Source organism: Opisthorchis viverrini, assembly GCF_000715545.1.
Source record: "Opisthorchis viverrini unplaced genomic scaffold opera_v5_80, whole genome shotgun sequence".
Classification (NCBI taxonomy): Eukaryota; Metazoa; Platyhelminthes; class Trematoda; order Opisthorchiida; family Opisthorchiidae; genus Opisthorchis; species Opisthorchis viverrini.
Window position 1 is genome coordinate 925,835 of NW_008751735.1, and position 25,507 is coordinate 951,341.

Here is a 25,507-nt window from a genome sequence, read left to right on the forward strand (position 1 = left end):
GATTAGGTCATCAGAATGACTGTGCAACACCACACTCAATCGTTCAAACGGGTAGCGTTTTTAATATTGTCGTATCTACCCTTCTGTGTTGAGCTTGTGTCATAATCTGAATGGGTGGGAGAGAGGTCACCAATTCCCACCGTCAGTAATGTGTGTTTTACTGTTTGAGTATTGCTCCTTTCGACTACTTAAACATATCACCCATACCGCATCCGGTCAGTTGAATCGGCTATGATATCTAATCTGGTGCGAATTCGAATCTGTTGAACCTAAATACTTGATCTGTTGTTCTGTGGCGCCCTGTCCGACCTTTCGTGTTTATGTTCTTCACAACAGCTTCAATTAAGTAAGCTTCTATCCAACTCAGACTGCCGTCCTGAATCAACTAGACGCTGGTGATCAGCCGAGGTACATGTGCCCGAGGTTTGACGTCTAAGCGAAGCGAAAATGATAATAGTTCTGAAACAGTAGTGTTCCTATCAGATTAACTGAAATGCTATCTGAAACAACCTGTCACCTCGGTTGAAATTAAATTCTGGTCACCTTGGAATCATTCCGTTTGGAAAAATGAACTTCAAATACAACCTTTGCTGAGTCTTCGTCGTCTTCTTCGTCCGACGATTCGGTGATTCAGGCATCGTCGATTGTACACTCAGTTCGAAGTAAATTATTGTGACTACTATCTGATGTTCGATCTTCGCTAACACCAATCGCGTGATAGCTTGGTCAATCGTTTGTATGGTTTTGTTGTAAAAGATTCTGAAGTCGAAAACTCAATATCATAAAGTGCTTAGTTGGAACCCAAAGGAAAACTTGAACAATAATGGCGTCGAGTACAGTGGAATAACAGATTTTGGCTAAACGAATCATCTGTCAAAGTATCAGTCCGCTGATCCAATCGTTTTCGTGCACCACGCGAAGAGAACCTACGACATTAAGCTTTAACTCTTGAAGTTTATTTTGGCTCAGAAAATGAGCCGCAGGAAGTGGCGTCCTCCAAATTGGAAATTGCGTGAAACGGATGTGGTTGTCTAGGCTGCAAAACTGACATGTTCCACACCAACACTCCATTCGTCACTTCGCTTCCTTTCATGTTTGTCTCTCCCTAGCTACCGAGGATGTTCCGGATGAATTTTTTGAACTCACCGAGGCTGACTTGCGAAACATTCTACAGGCCTACCGGAACGAATGGTACGTCGTAAGTCTATGCTGCGCTTGACTTTGCCTGTCTTGTCTAGTTTCATGGAAGCTAATGGTTCTCGCACACAGAAGTAACAAGTTTGGATCACTTTACCTACCTGATATCTGTGATGTTGGTGGCCAGGACATTCATTATCCAGACACGTACAATATTCACAAAATTGTGCAGAAAACAAGTCTAACCGAGGCGGAATATATGTGCTGCTAAGACAATTATCAGAGACAGCCATGCATCTAGTCGTTATAGTCGGGTTGTTTCTGTTCAGAAACTGTTGTGATGTGCCGGACCCTCGATTTATGATAGCACTCTAAAAGGTAGATTCCTTCCGAAGGGGGAATAAGTTCATCAAACTCAACTCGCTCTACTCCTCCCCCAGTGGGATCATCATGCCTGACATTCTTGAGGTTTGTGCTACGTTATACAGCTATCCTTCAAGGGATCTAGTGTTTGTCGTGTGAGTCCCGTGCGTATTTGACCAGAGTCCATGTGGCTCTCATTCCTTGTTACTTGAAACTCTATGAAGTATGAAGGTGCCCTACCTTAATCTTGCTACTACTCTGCTGGACTGCCTGATGTGGCATTTTTGTTCCGGGTTTTGCCTTGCATGTAGTTAGGGCTGTAATTTACCGTCCACAGGTGATTGATTCTCTTTCCACTACCCAGATGCTTAACGCGTACAACAGAGATCCGCTCGGCCACTTGTCAAGAGGCCAACAAACATATGTTTACTTTTGTCGGTCGTGTCCATCGAGTTTTTAACGAGCTTTACTCAGCATATTGCATTGTGCAGAATCGCGTGAGATCATGCCGTCGTGTCCCCTTATGTAGGTTTGCTTCGCAGGTCGGTTGTGAGAGAGATCTGATTGCCTGAGTTCCTATGTCAATATACAGTCCTGTGACTAGGTTTTTGGTCCTTTGGTCCCCAACAAAGCGGTCTGTTTGTCTTCTGCCATTGTTGCGGCAATCCTAGGAGTATGAATTCTGTTATCCTTGGCACACTCGTCCAAATCTACATTGTGAGCAAAGTCTAGAATCACTGGTTTGTCTCAACCGCACTATATGCAAATTACATATGAACACAAAAACAAGAGTATTCTGACTGGTGAGCAAACATCACGCAACCAAAAACCGAATGGCTTGATCGATACGACGCGTAAATTGATGGCGCTAGTTAGTACCAGATCATTCGATGCTCACTTTTCGTTAACCGTCTGGGTAAAAATTGGGGTTAGGGTTATGTTGCTGTTTCAGTTATTTGGGTAGCTCCGTCGGTTTCCAAACAACCGGCAAAGCGACTTGTGATCGAACTATATTAGGTCCCCTCATCCTACCTTGTGTGTTCCAACTGTACCTTAGGATCCGGTTGACAACCAGCCTTAGACCTTGCTGTTCAGGGTGTCTGGGTGTCTTCTGGCCACCATAGTCTAGTTTGCTATTTCTGTCGCGTGTATGTGTGAGCATTCTACTTGGTTTCGTTAATTTGCATCTGATTTGATCACTGTTGTCATTTCAGGGCATCCAACCAACCACTGCAAACCGCAGCCATGCGGAAGTCTGCTCGGGAACAGCTTTATCGCAAATATCCACGCGCAATTATTCAGTTCCACTGGTCCGACGGAGTTGTGCTACAAGCTTGCTTCCATCCTCGGGAACATGGTGTGTGTTCGTGTGTATCTCTCCATTTGCCGCGCATTATTGCAACCTAGCTACATCTAGCAACCTCCGACTCAATCATGTGAGGTAGCCGTTTTGCTTGCAATCTAGTGATTGTAACTAGTTTGTTCAGTGGTTCTTGGTGGATTATGGGCTGCGCTCGGTTCTCGAGTTTCCTCATCGGATTTTGTCAGAAGGGCCACAAACAGAGTTCATTTTACACTCTTTTTGCGTTTAGGCTATTTTATTAAGGGTGTTATTTGTTTTCCTGTTCTTCAAGTGAACGGCTTTCCTGTTTTTACTTTATCCTACTCGACGGCAGTGGATAGATTAAGCAGGTGATTTCTTTCCAATCATGCTGTAATGAAGCTTGTAACCTGGTTGGGACGACGGATGTGTTAGCCTAGATATTGCTACTACGGCTGCAAGGAATCCGGTATTAATGGGTCGAACTCTGTCGCAGTTACTCTTCATGAATTTGACACTTGGGTCAATGATGACATCTGTCACTGAGTGTCGATCTCACTAACTGATCGCCGCGGCACTTTTTTGAAATTGTCATTTACTACCTACATTGTTCTCAGAATTCCGTCCACTAGAAACACAATCATGCGTACGTCTTTCTATCGAATTTCCTGTATCACTATTTTCCTTGTAGTCTCAGAACTCTACCACTTCATACAAGAGAACATGCGGTATCCTCAAACGGAACTACAGTTGTGTGAGTTACTTCTCCCAAAGGCTTATAAAAGTGTTGAATGATTATATTTCTGTTCACTGTTGGTGATGTTGACTTTGTGCCCTTTGGCTGTTGGATGACAGTGTGCACGCAGGAATTACGAAAAGTATTCTCATAGAGTCCCCATGAACAACCGACTACCTATAGAATTAGGGGGCAAACACAAGCATTGTTATTCGAAACGTGGTTTCTGTACTTCCAGATCTTTCGCCTTCCTTGAATTGAATAATGAGTAGCTATGTCTTTAAGGTTCATTCCTCTGGATGATAATTTTCATCATGTTGGGGATATAAGCAATTCGGAAGGGTCTGAAAGATATCCTTCCTTCTGCTCCTCATCATCATAACCATCATCATGATCAGCATCATCGTCATCACCATCATCATCGACAACATGACATCCGTGTTCTACACCGATGCTTCACTGCCGTACAACCATGATTTAATTGAAAGCCTTACTGTGAAGGAAAGAATAAAGGTGAACGTGGAAAGGGACTTAGTGCTAGCTTACTACAATCATTCCGAGGTGCCTACACCTCCAAATACTCATTCAGGCAATCTGGATAGAAACTGACATCGGTTGGCAACGAATGTGTACACTATTATGCCGCATCCCCCAATGTCTGTCCCACAAGGGGGGATCCAGCTGAAATCCCCAACGCTCAAATTCACTGTCACCATGGTTACCACCGCCACCAGCGGTAGCATTTTCACCAACGTACTCTTCACCGTAACTATCACATTACCCCTCATCATCGCCGTTATCGTCGATTTCATGTTCATCACCGAGTTGTCTCCGGTTCCGTGTTTTAAGAACCCTTACGGCGAAGAAAGGAAAAAATATGGAGAGAAAGAGATCCACTACAAATCTGTCGCAAGGAACTATTTGGTGCCAACACGTTTGAAGCCTTTACTCTGACAATCTCGATAGAAACTGATATTATCGGTTAAATTGCATTGGTGGTGTATCTGTAGTTATGTCGCTTGCTCTCGTGTAATCCAGTATATGCTGAGTTCCCCCGTTCTGATGAATGTCGGTGCGGATTCCTGCATTGTTTGTTGGTACCATTAATTCTGATCGTTAAGTCAGTGGACAAACATGTCCTCCTTCGCACAACTGTTTAGCTCCAATTCCCCACTCAGATCAAGCGGTTTTGACGAAAACGTTCGTAGATTGTTACCTCAGTTAATTAAAAGCTAGCTAGCCCGTGGGACTTCTAAGCTAATCATATACTGGTCCAGTTTCCCCTTTATTGATTTCTCCGCGTATATGCTCACCATCCTTTTCTTCGACCGTTGTTAGACACCACTCCTCCGAAAACTTTCCTCAAGAACAAGGACGAAACTCTTATTGAGGTGAGCTCCCCGCATTTGCTCACTCTCAGTGGAAAAAGGATACTTTTATTACACTGTTTCAAATGTCTTGAAAACCGATGTCTCGCAGTACGACCACTTACAAGCATTTACCAAGTACACACTATTTGTCTGCAGTGGGTAAACTTTAGCTACAGCGCTTAGTACTAAGTCAAACTTCTTTGGGTGAGCTCTTAGGAGAGTTCCTGTTCCTTTGTTAGTACTTCAGGCCTTGTCGCTCGAGAAGTTCAATAGCTGAAACAGGTTCGCTCTCGTTGAGGCTGATGTAATCACGGTTGGTTGCGAGAGTCTCGGCGCACGTGGGTTGTTTGTGAGAGTACAGCGCACAGTGTGTTGTGCAGCCACTGGTGAAGTCATCATGGTAGCCTTCAGCTAGGACAGGTAACGCGATGGCCGAGTCTACGTACTGGCATTTCTGGGGGAGAGTGCGCTTCTTTCTCGTGGTCCTGTAAGCTTTATAGCGTGTTACACCGTACGAACAAACTATCTCCAGTGAGGAAAATGCTTGCTTTTCATTCGTTAAGATGTTACTTTTGTTCCTTGTGTGATTCCTCCGTATAGCGTCCACAGGTGAAACATGGCAATCATGTAATACCTGAATGGCCTCAGAGGCGCCGGTGATTTAAGGTAATTAGATGATCTCAACTAACGCACTTACACAGTCAAAAACAACACACATACATTTACTTTGCACATTTACATTTGTGAGGGTACCGACACAAGACAGTGGTGAATGGGATTTCCTCATAAGGCCTCTTCGGACAGTGGGTCTTGTAGGAGCTCTTTCTGAACAGCTAAAACTGTTGTGGTCGAGTTATGTCTCCTGAGTGACCTATTTCGGAGTAGCTTACCAAATAAACGCCATATCTTCCATTCCTCTTCTCTAGGCGAATTTGGTACCTATGACCAAGGTCTATATATCGCCGCAGTCCCTCAAGGCTGAAGAAGGTTAGTTATTTTCTCTGTCTTTAATGTATCTACCTTCCTGGACCACTTGCAAGTGAACACGCATTGTTCTCAGTGGACTTGTCTGTATCCACGTGAAATGTGCTGAAAATCGCTGACTTGTTGGAACTAATGGTTATGATCAGCAATTGATAGTTCAGTTTATTCTTGTCTTTTAGGCTATACTGAGGCATTCGCTCCTTTCACATCGCCTTCCAAACAACGTTTCGTGTTACTCGAAAGGAAACATATACTGCGATATACCAACACTTTTTTGTCCTAGTTCGTTGTGAATTCCCACAGATCACCTAGTGACTTGGACTATTAGTGTGCTCGATCAGTCTATGTGGAGGATGTTTATGCTTTCATAAAGGAAACTACTCTTAAGATTGCTGATAGCTCTTTGACAGCCCACGACCGGTTTCGCTCTTCTTGGGGCTCATCAGGTAGGCACACTCCCCGAGTTTCCGTCAACCTAATGTTCTTCTTGAATTGCAAATGAGTGTATTTTTCGAAAGAAGTCCAATTTGGGTTCAAGTAGAACAAAAGGTTGACGGGAACTCGGGGACTGCGCCTACCTGATGAGCCCCAAAAAGGGCGAAACCGATCGTGGGCTGTCGACGAGTTTTCGGCAACCTTGTGAGTAGTTTCCTTCATGAAAATATACTGCGATATCTCGAGTATCGTACCAACTTAAACATGAGGCGGCCTGTGTGCGATACATTCAGTTGAAGAATATCATAAACGGGAGATTCAGGTGAATCTCTCGTTAAAACCAAATTGATTTGAAAATGAGTGTATTTCTCAGTGTTTATACGTGTTTAGTGTGACTTAGGTAATCACTTGAACGTTCCGCTGCGCCGTTATTTGCTCTATTTTTTACCGAACGTTTTATAAACAGGCGGGGTGACATCACTATATATGCCAGCTTGAATTGTTTCCGTTAATTAGTTCTGCTGGCTTGATGGCTGACCTATTTTTTGGATAGTTGGTGTCTGGGTGAATTGATCTAACAGTGACAATTCTTGAATCCTGTCGGTAGACAAACCGAAAACCGTCACTTTAGGGTATCAATGCTAAACCAAGGGGAAGGCGATAGAGTTTTGCAAAGAGAATCCACATAGCCTGAATGTTGTTCGTTCTCCTGAACTACAAATCTCCGTTTATCGTTAGAATGATAGACGATGACAATGTGACCTTCAGTAGTTTTAATCTATGCATTGGCAAGTTAGATCCCATACTTCCTGGTACGTTCCTGTATGTGTTCCACGAGATGTCGTCCAAGCGTGCTTCTGTCCCTCAGTTGGCCCAACCTTATTTTGATCTAGATCGTCGACGTAGAGTAAAATTAGATAGATCATCCTCTCCATTAATTTTACAGAGAAAAATTTCTACATCTTGGCGAGTGATGCCCAAATTGGATGGGTCGTTTTCGTCGCACTATTGCTCGCACTGAAGCGTTTCAAATTAGCGAATGGATTCTAGTTGCTTTAGCACACATCCGCGGCTAATTGGGAAATAGGTATATTTGACTTAACACATAACCCATGAGGTTGCTAAAACCTCTGATCCTGATCGTTTTCGCCCTTCTTGGGGCTCATCTGGCAAACACGCAGCCCCCAAGCTTCTGCTGGAACCCAGATTGCATGAAAATTCGACAAACACACTCACTTTCATACCAATGTTTTGTTTTTGTGGCGCGTTTGGGGTCCTTAACATGACACCACTCAGCTGATCGAAAGTGCACATGTGTACTAATCAATGTTATGTGTTCATCACTTGCTTGTGTTGTTTTTTTGGCCCTCCGTCGACCCTGGTTTGCTCATTCGCCTAAGTTACTTTTGTTGCCATGACAGATTTTTAACTCAAATACAGTAAGCCTCGACCGCATTTAACTATCTCTCGTCACATACTAATTGGGTTCGAACATACAGTTCGGTAAGCAAGTAACATTTTTTGGGAGCTGTTGACGTATAAATAAAAAACTGCACTTCTTACCAGCACATCAGTTCTGAAGCCATTTGTTACTGGGTGCGTCCACAAACAAAGCTACCTGTCCAGAAGCGTCACAGGAAACATTACAATTAAGACTACCGGTATCTGGTGGAACGCGAAACGGAAGACCCGTTAAGGGATGGCGAGTCTATCTTGTCGATCTGAAACAACAGTTCTCTTTTCTGCACATGTCCTACTTTACTAATCTGTTCCGCCAGCGACCCCTCCTATTGAACGGCTGGTTTTTCCTAATCAAGTCAACTAAGATATACATCTGGTGCCAATTTAAGAGTGAGTGAGCTTGCTCTGTACAAACTGGTGTGAGTCCCGACGGTCCAGCAGATCAACTAATAAACGAATACTCGCTCAGCTTTGACACTCTTTTGGTCCCTAACTGGCATGCCATCCGGAGAAAGCACGAAGGTTGGGATCCTGCCAGTTTTCCCAAGCCTAGACAGAGGCTGTCGAAATGCTGGAGTTTGTTTCAAATCACAAACTTTCCGACCAGTAAGTTCGCGCCTTATTCACTGAGCCATCTCGCCCCCGAACTACGCAGCAACGAATCTCGGTGCGGCGGTTGCCTTCCTTTTTGATCATTCCAGCTGGTTGTTTGACCTCTGCTTACCTTCGTCCTTCCACCGTAATCACTGAAGGAGTGGAAACTAAATTGCGTCAACACTGTTCCAACAGGGTAGCATGAATTGGGGCAGACATCGAGATGTTTAAGCAGGTAATGACAAGATATTGAGTGAATAAGAGCAAAATTGTTTGCGGAGACTCTTTTTACGTGTGATGTTTATGCACGCTACCAAGTTACCAGGCTAGTGGGGAATTCGCAATATTAAGTCTACTGAGTTCAGGTAAGATCATTAATACCTGTTTAGGTCTGCAGCAGTGACAGAAAAAGACCCATCAAAATGAGCGATGAGCAATTTCACAGTTGTGGGACAGGATTACTAGGTATAATACGTGAGTTGTCTAAACCATTGACCGCTGTTTGCTCAAGACACGGGACCCACTTTCCAAGGTTAAGCCGCATCGACGCAGTTTCTAGTTGGCTGCCCCAAAACTCTGTCGGTTTGAATACCCATTCGCAAGTTAGTGTGGTGTTGCGTGAGATCTAATTTGTCTCTCGTCCTTGGTATGCTCTGTTGAACTGTTGACCTTAATAAGAGATGGCTCAAGTGGTTGGAGCGCGAATTTACTGACCGGAAGGTCCGTGGTTCGAACCCAACATCTGCCTCTAGACTTCCCCTGTCTAGGCTTGAGCAACCTGGCAGTATCCCAACCTTCGGGTGGCATGGTAGCTAGGAACTGAAAGTGTTACAGCTGAACGATTGAAAGAAATGTTCATCTTTTTTTGCATACGTTATGGTACATCCTCTTTCTTACTTGTGTCTCAATCACGACAAGGTCGACCAGTATTCGACCAGGCAATATGGCGACCTGGATATCTGATATTGTGGTGCACTTTTCTAGCCGTTTTCCCTAGCACTCCATTTAATTCGAAATTTTTCCCATAATGATATTCATCCCCCGACTGGCCGTTATTTTTACCGTCCTCAACGATAATCAAGATATGAATTAATTTTGTCGCATGGTATGCTTTCTAGAAATCGATGGTCGTCCGATACTTATTTCTTTGTTTGTTCGCTCTCGTTTGAAGCTCTTCAGCCTGAATTGATCTCCGACGCTACAACAGCTAACATGCTACGTGCCCGAGAAGTGGTTACCAATTGGTGAGCATTTGTTTATTGTCTGTATTGTATAAGCTCGACCCACTTTTCTTTATCAAGCTGTGCCACCTCCACTCGTTGCATGTACCTTGACGATTCCTAAATTTAAACTCTGCTGCAGGATGCAACCTCTGACGTCACAGTCCGCCACACAGTCACAAACTGGTAGTACGACATCCACTCGCGCGCCCGTCACCAGCAATGCCAACTCCGAGACCTGTTCACTTCAACCGAAGTGGCTCAAACTTGGTAAGTTATTCTCGCTAAACTCAATCTGTCGTTGTCTCGGTCAGATTGGAAATGCTTATCTTCTTATCGTGATTGATGTATGCAGCAAGACCTTGTTACAGAGGCCGGTGAAGGCACCAGTCGAGCGCATCAATTCCACAAAGAGATGTTCAAGTAGCCTACAGTATATCACAGTGTCTTCTCAGCTTCCATTCTAATGGAGTGGGCGGATTTCGGCCTCGTGTGTCGCTACGCCATATATTATGGGTGTCTAAGTTTAAGCTCAAAAACCTGTCTTGGGACGAAGACGGACAGTCGCCTCAGCTCTTTTGACATATCTCAGCCTAGATCGACCCAGTGAATCTAAACTAATTGTTCTCACCGTGACCAAGGCTCATCGAAGTATCTCAGGTGGCAGCTGGAACTTCCCGAAATAGATGTTTTGCTGTTACCGCCAGCAGTCACGTTTCCGGTTGTTTTGCCACATAAACACTTGATTAACGTACTGCTAGTTTATTCAGGGAAGCCAATCTCCTCAAGGATTGACTTATGTGTATGTGTTTTCACTTTCGTCGTAGGGATGCAAAGGTTTTGTATTCTGTCAGATAAAAAAGTCGAGATGCAGAGGTATTATGTCAGAGCATTCATCGGCGATTGCTTTAGGTGATATGACTCATGTGGCATTTTCACGACACTAGTTCTGATGTTGTATTCTTCACACTTTCCCCATTTGTTGCTTTAGGAAAGTAAGAACCCAATCTGGATGCTGTATTGTGGATTCATGATATTTTCCCACCGTTTCGCTGAAATAAATACGGTTTCTCTACATAACTTGTGTATTTTCTGAAATTTCCGATCTCTCATCACCACTGCTGGTCCACGTTCGAACAACAGTAATTCAAAATAATTGTGGTTCGATATTGGGGAGAATGTTGGTCGCTCAAGTAGCGTAGATGGCCATGGGTTTATTCTTTCAGCTGGGCAGTTTGATTGCAGTCGAGTTGGTTGTGCATAACCGCCGACCGAACTACGCCCCCTAACAACGCACTGATGTTGTCACCTCGATTGGTGATGAAATGCTTGCAATCGGAATGTGGTTTTCAGTTGGGGAGGGGAAGGTAGTTTTATTCTGATTTGAGATGCCTAAATGCACTGATTTTCTAAATTTTGATGCAATCAAACGCAGAGTAGATCTACACCGGAAGTCCATTTGATGAAACACGTCTCCGGGTCAACGTGAATGGTGTTCCAGTTGAGCTCGAGACAGCTCAGTGGTTAGATCGTGGACCTACTAACCGCAAGGTCTGTGGTTCGAACCCAACCTCTGTATCTCGACTGCCCCTGTCTAGACATGGGTGACCGGGAAGTATATCAACTCTCATGCTCCTTTCGGGTGGCATGGCAGCTAGACATCGAGAAGGTGCTGCGGCTGAATGGTTCATTCCAGTTATATAGAACAGCTCTTGTTACAGCTAAATAATTCGTGATCTCGTCGTAAAACGCTACACGCGTTCGAACGAACAAAGTGATCAAATGCACTGACTTCTCTCAGACAGTATGGGAGGTTTGAAGCATATCACCAGGATTCCATTTCCGGTAGACTGAGGTTGACGATGTTTGATCGACAGATAAATATCATACCGAAAATTAAGAATATTACTTTGATCGACTGGTGCAAAGGCATCAAATTGCGAGCTCGTTATGGAAGGGGTTTTGGAGAGGCTTTATGGCCGCGTTGCCTCAGAACTTTTGTTAATAACCCTGCAATACTACTATTGATTCCGTGGACAGCCTCTTGACCGACGCTAGTGCATTTCAGTTTCAAGATAGCCATAAACTCAGTTTTGGGTCATCGGTATCGTTGTACTCCCGCTGTGATAGGCACTCTGCATAGTTTCATTCCGGTGGGGATCAAAACTACAAACCGACCAGTTCCATATCTTCACGAGATGAGAAATTTGGCAGCCCTGGATGATGTGTTGTCTTGTGTCAGCATCGCGGCCTCCTCTGTACTCATGGCAAGGGTTGAGTATTCTAATGTTCGCATATACTAGCCACAGTCAGTTTTACGTACTCGCGCATTTCATGACTAGAGGGTGCTTCAGCTTAAAGCCTAGTTGCGTCAAACTTAAGGGAGCCCTACGTACTGTTAGTCTCGAAATGAGGCGAGCATTTCGAGCTGCGGTGAAATAAAGACGTTCGGTGTTCCAGAAGGATCCTTCTCAATCGGCTGCATTTCTTCTCAAATAATTGAACAGAAGTTTGATGTGTTTACACAGCCTCATCTCAATGCTGTCTTCTATTTTTTAGCTGAGTCTCTTATGGTCTAAAGTCAGAGCCGCGTCGTCAATGGTGTTCATGTCGATCCACCGGCACCATTAGTTATTGCATTTTTACGCAGGAAATCAATGCAGTCCACCAGTACTGGTTCTGGGTGTAACCTAAGCTTACGAATTAAACAGCGACCAGCTATCAAGATATTGACGCGTAAATTTCTGATGCTCGACGTTGCAGCTCCGTCATCTACGGGTGTCTTCCATATTCCAGATCTAATTTTTCACAAACTCGCAAATCACATTTGTTTAGCGATGGTCGATGTGTCAAATTGGTGGCTTTGTTTAGCATATCAAACACCGTTTTCATCATCACACGTGTGACCAGAAAATAAAACAAGCGTTAGGAGTAACGACCACGTGGATAGATGTTATTGGCCTGTTCAATACTCACTGTGGATAGTTTGGACGAAATATGTTAATTTTAGGATTATATTGTTTGGTATGGTGTAACGTAGACAGGAACGCCTCTTCCTGCTCTGCGAACCATGTTGAACTCAATCGGGCAGTCGCTTCCGGAACACTACGCATTCGTGTTTTGATTTTCGGTGTTCAAATATCTTTGGCACCAATGGGCAAGCGCACCTCACTAAGACACTTACTTGACTTGTCCATGTCGAAGGCAGTATTACACATGCAGACCATCATCGACAGTCTGACGATGTCTGCTTAGACTGGACATTATGAGCGACCAGAAAGTTCTGTCGAATGTGTCGTTGGAGCTCTTCTCGAGGGATCCAAAGCGGTCTCCCCTGGTTGCTGGGGTGACCCACAACGAATATATGACCTCGTGAGCCTGGGAAAGCCACGAAACTACCTAGGAAAGTGGAAGTGCGAGAAGCGTCTGAGACCTTTCCGTATCTTTTTTCGTCCTTAGTGTCATTAATGCATATTCAGTCTAAAATCCAACTTCCAACCTTATCGGTACGCTGTTCGTTCACGGTCGCTTGTTTGCGTCGGCTTGGCATTCAGCGGTCCCAGGAGAATTGGTTCCTAAACAATTACCATCCTTTCCAGTACTGCCGATTTCATTTTTTGGTGTGTGCCCCTCCAAGCTAGTGTCAGAAGTGACAGATAGTATCCGATGGACGCTTGAACATTTCAGCAGCGCGTGTCACTGGTACGGAGATAGGAACAAGCAGCAGTTCCTATTAGCATTCATAATGCGGTAGACTGCATCGTATGTGCCGCCAGAAATTTGTGTACTTTTCTAATGGACTCCAAGGTTAAGTGCTGTCAGTTTGCCCGTGGCTCATTGGATTGGCACTCGTTCCAACGAATAAACCAAGTGAAGTGTATTCACAAGCCAGAAGTGAACAGAGTGTGATAACAGCCTCCCTCAGCCCTCATTATCTTCAGTTTGTCGACAAGTTTGAGCACTGCAACATTTTGGGTTTTTAAAAAGCTATAGCCCAACACAAATAGTAATTATCCGGGACTGTATCTCCATTACTCTTAGTTTGATGAGTTTTTTTTTACCTTTGAATAAAATCCCACACGAAGTAACCGTGGGGAATTCCCTCCCCCCGTTTTCAGAAGGGAGCATTTTTGGCCAACGGTCGTCTAATCAGCATTGTTCCAAAGTTAACGTGTTCCCTTGTTTATCCATGAGATCTGCGTTTTTTGGTTAAACGGTGTAAAGCGGTTGAATTGCATCCCTCACCCTGCTGCTTAAGTGTAGTTCCTATTCGTAGAATATGTTGATGCTCAGATTGTAACGGCATTGCAACGTGACTGAATTCACGTTCCGTTCAAGGTTCAGGTCAAGCCCAGAGTGACTGCACTGGGACAACTTACCCATACTGTTGTAGATCGTAGTCATTAAGTTATCGGATTCAAAATGCATTTCCAGCCAATCACTTTTTCTAATGTCATTCTTCCGCTTCTGATTGATTAACTGTCGCGATTGAATGTTCAGCTGAGGCGCCATATAAAGATTCATTGGTTCATGAAGTCTAAGTAATTCCGAGGTGCGTTATTTTCAAGACCTCCCGAATTGTAAATCCACGAAAAGCAAGTGGTACTGTAGATGTCCTAAAGTCCAGGTTCTCGTCGGTGAAAATTGTGAACTTATGTAAACCTGACAGTTGTCACCTTCTGACCTATCGTGTGGTTCGTCCCGAAACCAGTAGTGCTGGACAAAAAACAGACAGGCTCGTTTCAGAAGGGCTTGCTAAAAGTCGGTATTTTTTAACTGGAGCCAAACTTAGCGAAATACACTCATTTGCAAACAAATTTGGTTTTGCGAGACTCGCCTGCAACCCAGCTGAATTCCTTGCTTGTGATGTGTCCAGGCAACTGAATGTGCCGTACCAGGCCGCCTCATATTCCAGTTGCTACGATATTCGAGATATCGCGATACAAACGAGAGATTCAGCTGGGTTCCAGGTGAGTCTCTAGAAAAATCCAGTCAGTTTGCAAATGAGTGTAGCGGAAATTCTTAGCGTTTCTAACATTATCTAATTGTGCTACGACCTTTTATGGATGGGGTTTGGTTTAGTTTTTCGGTACCAAGGAAATTTCTTTCAACAAATGATAACTCCTACAGAAGATTCTGAGGCTTGACAAAATGGTAAAGCAACAGACGAATACCAATTATTTCTCCGAAGAATTTTCAGCAACCTTATGAGTAGTCATTAAGTCTATACATGGACCCAACCGATTGAGAATATGCTCGCATTGATTTCCCTGTTCTAAACCACACTGAATAATTCGGACTGAAGCCACTCCGGGAAACAGTACCACATGATCGATTAAGGCCACCACTTCCGTAGCAATTATGGCGAGATTGTGTCTGACTCATCGTAACAGCCAACATAGGTCAAGTGGTGGCAGTTGCGAAGTTGGTGTGAGCTAGGTGCGATTAAGTGAGTAGATTTGTGCGACTAGGCAAATGAGTGTGTGCTCAGCTAATCTCCACACCGTATCGGGTGTTAGGAGGGAACAACACACCGACAAAGCGTAACTTAGCTAGTTGTTTCCTAGTACAGGCCGACCTTAAACTGACGAGATTAGCTGTCGTTGAACTCCTGGCGAGTAAAACAAGCGAAGGAAAAGGCCACCTTTGGTAACAATTTGTTTCAAGACGCTGAAGTCCTGTACGCAGCAAGGATTTGTATTCAATAGACCAATGGAATGCGGCATCTTTTAAAGACTGACTTGATTAGCCTTGTTATGGTCTCAACGTACTGAAAAGCCTAACTCTGATATTCAGATAAGGTGATAGAACGTATAATTTAACGATACAACACTTGCCGCTAAATCCCAGCGAAGAGATTGTCTCTTCTAAAAAAGCTGCACTTGTGATCGGGCGGTAATTGCAGCGTGGCCAGTCAAGCGCCTTCGTCTAATCAGTGAACTAATCAACCCTTGGGAAGGGAATGCCTGTGGGCCTGGATATATCCGAGGCCTCTGTGGCACACAGCATAGCGAACGGTCGTACGATAAATTGGATAGAACATAAATTAGTTTAGGAACGGCTTTTTATTGTCTCTGTACTTACGGCAGTAATAACCTTGAAGTATCTCAACGATTGGGGCTCCAAGCGGCTTACCGCGAGGTCCTTCGTTCGAACCCAATCCTTGAAGCGTGCACTCCAATGACAAAATTGGAGGAAAAACCTGACGAACTCCACCAGCTGTGGTGAAGCATCTGCATAACCTGACCGTTTGTACGGGAATAACGGATACTAATGTTAGCAAATCCAATGGGATACTTCTCTCACCAATTGTATTCAGGAGAGCCCATTTACTCACGGATTAGAAGGCCGCTTTCGAGTGGAGAAAAACCCTATTTGCCGATCGATGGTCTACTACTTGTAATGTACGGATGTGGTTCGTGCACCTCATACCAGATCGAAATCCTGTTTGCTGCCCTCGGACATTTCCTACACGCCGAAGTTAAGCGTTGAAATATTGGGGAAGTTGGTCGCTGCTTCACAGCACATGTGGGGCTTACAACCACAGCCTTAAATCAGTTTGGGGATTTGTTTGACTGCAGAGAAGACAGCTGATTGGTCTAACTTCCATGTAGCGTGCCCGAACTAAGTGCGAACAATCTGGTGAAGGCAGAACATGTTTCGCCTTCATTAGATCATACAGGCAGAAACCTTTTTGGCCCAGTAATAATGTGGAACTACTCGTCCATGGATCGTGACGCTGGTTTCGAATATTCTCTTATTAACTCTGACGTCCCATTTGATGAGTTAACCAAAAACGGCCCCTGTACGTCCTCAACCGCGACAGTTTTTTGTAATTCTTCAACTTTATGGTTTCACCACGTCCCTGTTCACACATCCAGTCGATCACTTAACTGGATCAAACTCTGAGCTTGGAGGGATACAGCGCCTCGTACCTAGTGATAATGACTCAGTGATTTCCGTGTACGCGTTGGAAAACATCATGGATAGTTTCTGCCCTTGTATATACTTAGGTTATCTCATCGCAAATGTGCTCAATGTCCTCCGAACAGACGGCTTATACGGTATTGCACTGCAAGCTGTTTCCACAGTTTGTGGGTCACAAGGTTTTACAGCCCCTAAATGGGGGCTCGTACCCCGGGCTTACAGGGAAAATTTAGTTAAAATCTGCACCGAACGAGAGTGTGATCTCAACTGACCAGAACCATTAACCCCAGGGCCTTGTGGTTGACTGTCCGAGCCGAGAACGATGATTCCTCATATCCGAATGGCAGGCGCCCCCTGCTAAACGTGCATTGGTTGGTGTTCGAAACTTCCACAGTAGCATAAGGCAGGTGTACTTCCGGTCACCAGGGTTGAGTTGAAAACCAACTAGTTCTAATCAACTAATTCTAATCGGCAAAAACGCATCTCACGTCGGTTTGGTGGACGACCGGTGACGATAACAAACCCTGGTATAACGACTAGACAACGCCTACCTACAATAATTAAACAGTTATGAAACAGGGAGGTAGTTGTGACCGTGTGTGTGGATCATTCTTCTGCAACATGTGGCTTCGCTCAGTCACACCAAGTAAGAGTGCGTGATTTATTTGTCACACATTATTGGAATACCAGTGGCTGGTCATCTGACTTATGACCTTTGATTGAGTGGGACGTTTTGACACGCTAACGGTATCGCGGAATAGTTAAATTGAATCACGTGGCTCCCTTTATTCAACCAAAATTGGATGACCAGTCAGCCTGGACCCCAACGCACCGACCATTCATAGAGAGGCGAATTTCCATAGGTGTCGTTCCTGTTGAAAACCAGATTGTTATTACAAATGCAGCTTCACCGAGATGACTAGGCTATCATAAAAAGATATGGTTCTGACAGGAAAGAGTAGCAGCAAAAAAGAAAGACAGACTAATCCATTCCAGGTAAATCACAAGATCCATCTGCCCAGCCGTACCGCCAACGCTCAAGCACGCGGGAACAGTCGAACAGAGGCTTGTGACATTTTTTGTTCACCAAGTTATGTTGCAGGCACAGCCAACCGCTCAGCTCTTGACGACTCCCCAGTTCCGGTGGATTGAGAACCAAATCTGTGGTGTAGAAATAAAATGAAGGAAAGATAGAACTGCAACAACTCCCCTATGGAAATCGTTGAGAACCTGCACTGTCAATTGTTTGCAGGTTGGACCTGACACAAGAGAGTAACCATCGCAAACACATCAACAACACGGGGGCCGCCATCGCATAACGACAGGTTAGAAAGGGCCAAGGTGCAAACTTTCAACTTCACCGACATTTGACTCGAATCGCGTATGTCATCATAATCACCACCGACAGCAACACACCAGTAATACACGCTGGTGCTTAACTGCCATAAATAACGTAAACCCCCCTAAAGAGGCCATGTGCATTCCACATGTAGTGAGGATAGCCAAACAATCAAGAAGGAAGGTGACCAAAATAACCACGTGCTTTTCGACATAACCAAGCCGGTCTGACTACGATGCTGTTGGTAGCAACCAGTTTTTGGGCAGCTTGTCAAGTTAAATATCGCCGATTTATTTGGTATTTATACTGTGCTCACTAGAATGGCCACCATCATCATTCAGAGCACAATATCGGTGTTTATCACTGATGCTTCCCTGCCAAACAGCCCTATTTTGAAGAAGAGAATAAAAGTGGATGGCGAAGAGGCTCTGTGCTAGCTTATCAAAGTCATTCCCAGGTGCTTACACGTTCACTATCTAACTCAAGCAATCTGAACAGGAAGTGAAAACAACCTTATTCAGAAACCATATGACGAGGCGTCTCCAACCATGAACAGTGGGGATTACGCAGACCTCCTCCTGGAAGACGAGTTGCACTTACAGCAGTCAAACTTTCCGTAATTTCTTTCATATCCCTCTGTCTGATCCCATCAGTGCTTCTCGTAGTTGACCTGGATTCATCACAGGAATCGTGACGCGAAAAGTGGAAATGACTGTACATCCGGACATAAAACCCAAGATATGAATCCGGTAGGTGGATGAAACCTTTGTCATTATTGAAAGGAGTGAACTATCACGAACAAGACAGGTAACTAACAGCGTTTTTGAGGATATACAATTCACATTGGAAGAAGAAACCGATGGAAAGCTGGCATTCTTAGACGTTCTCATCACGAGATTGCCACACGGACAGTTGCTGACGAGAGTCTACAGCAAGGCAATGCATCAGCTACCACATCAATCATCCGAACTGTCACAAACAAGGCCGCATCTGGACCCGACGCACTGCACTACGGAGTTAAAAGTCACAGAAGAGAAACGTTTGCACAAAGATTTTCAGATAAATGGATACCCCAGAAAGTTCATCTGGCGGACTCTAGAAAAACTCAACAGTACAAGAAGGCAAACAGACTACACTGCCATAGATCGGGAACATTTCGGAAATGGCTGCACGATTGCTCCGACAGTATAACACAACCGTGGCCTCAAACCTGTAAGCAGCTTACAGAGAACAACGTCAAACCCAAAGGAATGATTAAACACAATGATGAAGACCGCTGCCGTGTACAAGATTCTGTGAGGCGATTTCGACAAATGCAACGTGGGACAGACATGAGCATAAGCTCTACATGAGCATAAGCTTGTAGCCAAAAGATGCATTCAATTTTCACTCGCCTCCGTGCTCGAAGACCAAGGTGGACACCAATCCGAATACAGTATCGGCCCAGTAAAAAGACAGAAAAAACTGGCGGATAAGTTGTCAACAAACACATTGAAGTCGACCCAGTCTATCGACCACTGGAGGCAAGAAAACTACCAAACGCAAAGATACACAACAAAGCGGAGGAGGCACGTATGGCAGAAGCAGACAAGCAAAGGAATATAGGGTATTAATCTCCCTTTCCGAAGTTGCATTGAACTAACGATAAAGAACGACTCGATAAAGTGAGGCATAAAATTGGCCGGTCGAGGGCAACCAAATCGGCTGACATAAAAAGTGAAATAACCACATCAAATGGGGAATTGCAACCGGACAATCATACTCAAGAAGATGCGACTACGACACAAACTAAAACGGACCGATCGGATCGAAAGAACGAAACCGTTATGGAGACCGAGCAAACTCAAGGAACGAAGGCCACAACGCAACGCAAACCACAAACGGGGAACGGACCAGTCGTATAGCAGACCTAATCCTCCCAAAGGAGCTATGCAACAAACCAATGGACTTTACGGACAACAACGCAGAGTAAATCGGGCCGACAAGACTACAAGAAGGGTATATTCCAGTTGGCCAATCAAATAAGATGGTACTAGATGCTCTCCGAAAACTTGGTAAATGCAGACAGGTAAGAACGAATTACCCACTCAAGTGCGCACTGACGATGTCTCCTCGATTGGGGATAGAACGTTTGCAAGCTAATTGCCAAGCTCGGAGGACAACAATCCCTCGATATGTTGAGATCATTCGACCGTGGCTTACTTCACGATTCAAATCGATGACAGCTTACACGACAGTGTTGTCCACCACAAAGAGGGAGGCGGGGTGTACCTAACGCATGGTGTAAGTTTGAGCGAAATGCGGTCCAGTAGAAAATGAAGTGAACGTAGGCGAACTTACTTTTCCTGAAATCGACAGCACACGGAAGACAGGGGTAGAAAGTAGAGAGGCCTTTGATGAATCCCGCCATTTCCTTTTGTTGCTGAACTGTGGGTTTTTCCGGATAGTAGGCAGCCATTGTGTGAAGAAGACTCCAAGTAGCTCGACCAAGCGATAGTTTGTCCAGTGGACAGCCTGAAAAACAGAGTGTACTCAACGGCAAATATCACACGTTTTCAACGGCGCGTTGCAACTGGAAGGGCGGGCGCCCACCCACACCATAATGACGATAGCGTCTTGTTTTGTGATTAAACGTTTGTAACCAAAGTCCCCAGGTCCGAGAACAAACCACTATTTACAACAGTTTACAGCAAAGCATATTTTGCTCAAGTATGCTAACAACAGTGCTTGTTCGCGTCTGTGTACAATGAACGCGGGCGGAAACTTGACTGATCGGAATCTGAAGGGAGTTTTCCACTCCTACAGTCGAACAAAGATCGACTGCTTGACAGTTTGAAAGCCTCTGTCCTAGCAAAACACGTTCTCACAAATACCAATGTTCCAAAGCTCAGTAGTGGTCCACCAAAAGAAAAGTTTAGGAAAAACTTGTAGATAGTTTGCACACAGTTTGAACGGGTACTCTAAGTTATCAGACAACGCATTTTATACGCCCCTGTGAATGAACGGAAGCAGCAGTCGAGAGTGAAATTGCTTTCAAATGCTTGGTCAATTTGATCAAAACACTGAGTACATTATCCCACCCATTGAGTGAAGGTCATATTCCGCCGTTTTTGACTTACTCGGAAATATAGAAAATTATCAGAGACTCTAGTGAACATTCATTTTAAGAGAAAGGTGTCTATTTCAGTTCATGATAGCCCAGTTTGAGCACTGTTTTACCCATTCAGTGACCAGAAGTTCACCTATGATACACAGTTTGTTTGCTGATAATATCATATGTACTTTTAAAGATAACAAACCATTCATTAGGGATTTTCCTTCCGCCCTTCCAGTTTTTGGGATATGTGGAAACCTTATACTCAATTCAGATCAAAAGGTGTGATTACGACGAAGGGGCAATAATATTAAAATGAGGTAAATACTTCCTGTAATAAACTTCTTGTTGCTTTCTGAAAGCTTCTTCAGTGGTGCTACGGGATAACCTTAGATGATGAGTTCGGGGGTAATGGGTTGATATGAACAGGTTCTAAGCCGTACATCAACAGGCGTAAAATCGCAGCACATCGTTGCTGTAGGCACTCGAGACGGATTTGACAATCTACGCTGGTTGAACTATTGGGGACTTGCGCATAGCAGATAGATCACAAATCAGGTTAGTGACAAACTGTACCAAGATGGTTACGTTTCCGCCTTGGGCTCTATAAGCGAACGTGACCGGTTAGAGTAAGTAGTTACAGTCAGCACACTTGATAAGGCAGAATTCAGCGTTAATCATGGCGATGTTCCGTGTAGATGTTCGTACGGTGTCAGGCGCTGAGTTGTGCAGGTCTGTGGAAAGCCAACTCAACTAGATGAGAATCGCTTTCGGATTGTACATCTTCCCTGAATTTTTTGGTGAAGGATAACTTCGGCCCTCACAAGCCTAAGTTCACTTTTGGATTATGGTTTCTGTAACCAGAGCCGCCGGTTCGTAATGCACCGCAATCGATCAATCCAATCCGGGTTGTTGTACAATAACGCCGTTGGTTGATAAATGTGCGTGTAGTTTGATCGTGCTGTTCCCTTTTCGAAGTGACATGCAATGCTTAGGTTTGACCGGTGCACGAGTAAATAATTGAGCAATCAGATCTAACTGTTCTTCAACCTTGGACGCACTTCGACAATACCAGACAACACGAACTACTCGTTTCAAGCGTCACGTGGCACAGCGACGTGCATTTGTTACGCTTGCGTGCGCAGTGCAGCCATCCAGCTCGATCACACCGCACAGTTGACTCTGTCGGTACGCTAACTGGGGGGTAGTATGAGAAAAAAACGTGAAGGGAGCGTAGGGACACGTTTTAGTACGTGTTGTTTAGCTTGACACAGATGTGGTAGTTCTTCATGGAAAAAAGTAATAAAAAGTCTAAACGGTTATTGTTGTGAATAGATGCACCAACCTATGTGTGAACATCAGTGTCGAATGGCCCACACGCACTTCTTGATAACAGTGTAGATGACCGTCATCAGCATCATAATCATGAATGAAATTAAAGATATGCATCTGCTGAAGAGGTGCTTCCCACTGGGAGCTCACGTTTTGAACAGTAGGATGTCCGACCCTCGTGGAAGGACTCGAGGTACTTTTGCGCGAACCTCTTACAGGTGATACATATAATTCCCACGACCATGGATTGCTAGGAGAGGCCCGAAGAATCTGTGCCATCTGTTGAGTGACTTGTTCTGGTGTTGACAGAAATTTCAACCCCTAAGCGAGTTTTGCCGTAAGGGTAGGGTACAGTTGCAAAAATACGACAGTAGCATCAAGCTTCACCGTGAAAAACATACCAAGTTTCTCTCTCTTCTCAAACCACTTGGGGTCAGATTGCAGGGACGCGAATGCAGACACATCTACACAAGCTTGGCAGAAGGCTTTGCTCTTTGGGTTGAAGATATCGTCGTCGTCATCCGCAACGGAAAATCTTTCTGAATGACGGTTGGTCATTGAAAAATGGCTAAAACACAAAACAAAAGAAAGAGCCGTAGCATATCCATCGTTAGAATGGTCTCACCCGCTTCCCAAACGGTAGAGTACTTTTCAACTTTATTTCCATACCGTTTAGGATGAGTACGAACTCTAGCTCGGTTATGGAACAGGAGGATGAGCACACTGGAACTTCTTTAGGTAACAACACTTCGAGGTAGTTGTTACATGCGTTTTCAACTTTCAACGAGTCATACGTACGTACGTACTGTGCGTACCCATCTGCTTTCTATCTAGATCAGCTCCATACTCTCCTGTTACTGAAACTGGTCGAAGTCGATGAATGGAATCGCTCTGCTTTGTCATGCGTATTGCTGATGGAAAGTGAACTGATAACCAGGCCTTTACAATGGCATAATTAGATTCAAGTTGCGTGCCTCAAGTAACGAAGATCTTCAATTGAGGTTCTTCATCCGCAACAGATAGCCACGTGACCCCATTGGGTCCATGAGTGTCCTGCAGTTGGGTATCTCCAATTAACTCGATGTAAGCGTCTATACTGGAAGTCCGTACTGGCCAGGAACAGGCGGTGATCAGTACACAACTGAATCAGCAGTTTCCCATTATTTGTACGTTGGATATCGACGTCAAAGCCATCACCTAATTGTGCTTCTTCGGGACTTAGTCGTCCCAATTTGGCATTCATAACGCCTGCCATGGTGATTGTATCTATCCATCTTGAAACTGAGTGTCCGCGCAGACCGAGATTCCACTCGGAACAGAGCTGGGCGAAGAGAATTCTGCGGGTCTCCTGGCAAGCGGAGTACATGTCATAAATAGCTTAACCTATGAAGCGTGAGCAATTCACTTATCTCGCGAGAGCTCCTTCTTCCAAGTACCCTCTGGCGTACCCCAGCACTACTAATGCGATGTTCCCACCAGGCCTGACCAATGCTTTGGAGACAATGATGGTCAAACATTCACAAACTCTGTATGTCCTCTGAGCCCAGAGGTCACATCACTGACCCCTAAAGCAGTATGGATCGCACAGCCGCAGTGCAAACTTTGCCCTTGACAGACATACTGGCTTCACATCGACGTCATCGGTGTCCTGGCTCTCCCGGTTCGAGAAGTAATCTCAAGGTAAAGGTATTGTTCATGCATCCTCAGCCAGGGCAAAGACCAGGTTCATTATGCCGAACTTATCTCTTTCGATAACCGATCAATCTACGCAAAATAATGCCAGACAGCACCTCAGATGTGGCGAATACCAGGCTGACGTCACGATGGTTTTCACATGACGTTCTTGCGCCGGTTTTGAAAACAGATGACGGTCGAGGAGCTCCATTCGACTGGTGTTCCAGGTCTTCTGCAGTATGTTTGTCAGACTGTTCACCAGGACCTCGCCACCTTCTTTGAAGAGCTCGGGGTGCAGGCCATCCGGGCCAGGTGCCTTGTCGCGTTTCAGGATTGATACCTCATGCTGGATTTTTGTTGCTGATGGCGGGTTGGTGTCACTGTTCCATTCGGGCCCGCTTGTTTCTTCCAGCGGCTGTGTTGAACGAGACCAGCCGAACCGTTTTCTGAAGTGCTCAGTCCGTCGCTGAAGACTGAGGAAGCAAATTGCCGTTCTATCTTTTACACATATTGTTTCGCTGACACCTGCCTTCTTGTTAATCGAATCAGTTGGAGCAGAGTGCGGCTGTTGCCTGCAACAAAAACCTCCATCTCCTGGACCTTCGAAATTCACCAGGGTTCTCTGTCATTCTCCAAGCCCCTGATTACCCGGTGTCTGACGGATTTGCATGCGTCATCATAGTCGCTAGTTGATGGTATGGCCTTTTTGCTGATCTCGGCGATATCAAGCGTTCATTTAGTCGAGTCAGATGGGCTGGACAAACACTTCTGAAAGCTGAGAGCGTTGCTTCTTTAACTCGCCTCCATTCAACCTCCAAGCACTCTTCGTCATCCACATGACTTTGTGTTTCCAGTAGCTTTCTGGCCGGATCAGCTCGATGCTCTTCAGCGACTGAAACTTGTCGAAGTTGATGAACGGAGCTGCTTTTCTTTGTCGCACATAGTGCTGGCGAAGCGCTTAGCGGGCCCGCACGATGGCGTGATCAGAGGGGAGCAGGGTGTATGAGGGCTGGGATACTGTCAGGTTGCCCAAGCCTAGACAGGAGAAGTCGAGAGGCAGAGGTCGGGTTCGAACCACGGACCTTCCGGTCAGTAGATTCGTGCCCCAACCCCTGAGCCATCCCGCCCCGCGTGATCAGAGTCAAGTTGCGTATCTCAGAAGGAACGACATTCCTTAACTGAGGCTCTCGGTCGGTAACTGATAGCCACATGGTCCAATGGAGTCCGTGACTGTCTTGTGGTAGGTGGCCTCCTAGTAACTCGGTATGGGCGTCTGTGTGGAAAGTTCGTACTGGTTAAAGACAAACGATGATCTGCACACAGCTGGAGAAACAACCCCCAATTATCCTACGCTCAGCATCGACCCCAAACCTGCCGCCTAACTGTAATTCTTCCGGGCTTATCCAACTTTGGCATTCATATCCCCCGCCAGGATTACTGTATCCGTCCATCTTGCTGACCGAACAGGTCGCGACAAACCTCGATAAAACCCATCCTTCTCAGTCTCAGAACTGCAGTTC

General features: G+C 45.0%; 2 protein-coding genes across 2 annotated transcripts in view; one reads left to right on the top strand and one right to left on the bottom strand.

The window, feature by feature from the left end:
* T265_04663 (hypothetical protein) overlaps nucleotides 1–17,700 on the top strand; it is a gene marked incomplete at both ends in the record, with an annotated part of 37,328 nt that extends 19,628 nt beyond the window's left edge. Inside the window, 7 exons of the mRNA XM_009169454.1 lie at nucleotides 1,110–1,191; nucleotides 2,715–2,857; nucleotides 3,513–3,575; nucleotides 4,896–4,948; nucleotides 5,854–5,914; nucleotides 9,679–9,891; nucleotides 17,651–17,700. Of these exons, the coding sequence (XP_009167718.1) occupies nucleotides 1,110–1,191; nucleotides 2,715–2,857; nucleotides 3,513–3,575; nucleotides 4,896–4,948; nucleotides 5,854–5,914; nucleotides 9,679–9,891; nucleotides 17,651–17,700 (665 nt within the window). The remainder of the gene's footprint in view (nucleotides 1–1,109; nucleotides 1,192–2,714; nucleotides 2,858–3,512; nucleotides 3,576–4,895; nucleotides 4,949–5,853; nucleotides 5,915–9,678; nucleotides 9,892–17,650) is intronic.
* Nucleotides 17,370–25,198, bottom strand: T265_04662 (hypothetical protein; the record flags this gene model as incomplete). The annotated part of the gene is made up of 6 exons (XM_009169453.1): nucleotides 17,370–17,709; nucleotides 20,228–20,401; nucleotides 22,715–22,881; nucleotides 24,122–24,559; nucleotides 24,636–24,879; nucleotides 25,006–25,198. The coding sequence occupies 6 exons, from the start codon at nucleotides 25,196–25,198 to the stop codon at nucleotides 17,531–17,533; spliced, it is 1,395 nt and encodes a 464-aa protein (XP_009167717.1).
* Between the last annotated feature and the right edge of the window lie 309 nt (nucleotides 25,199–25,507).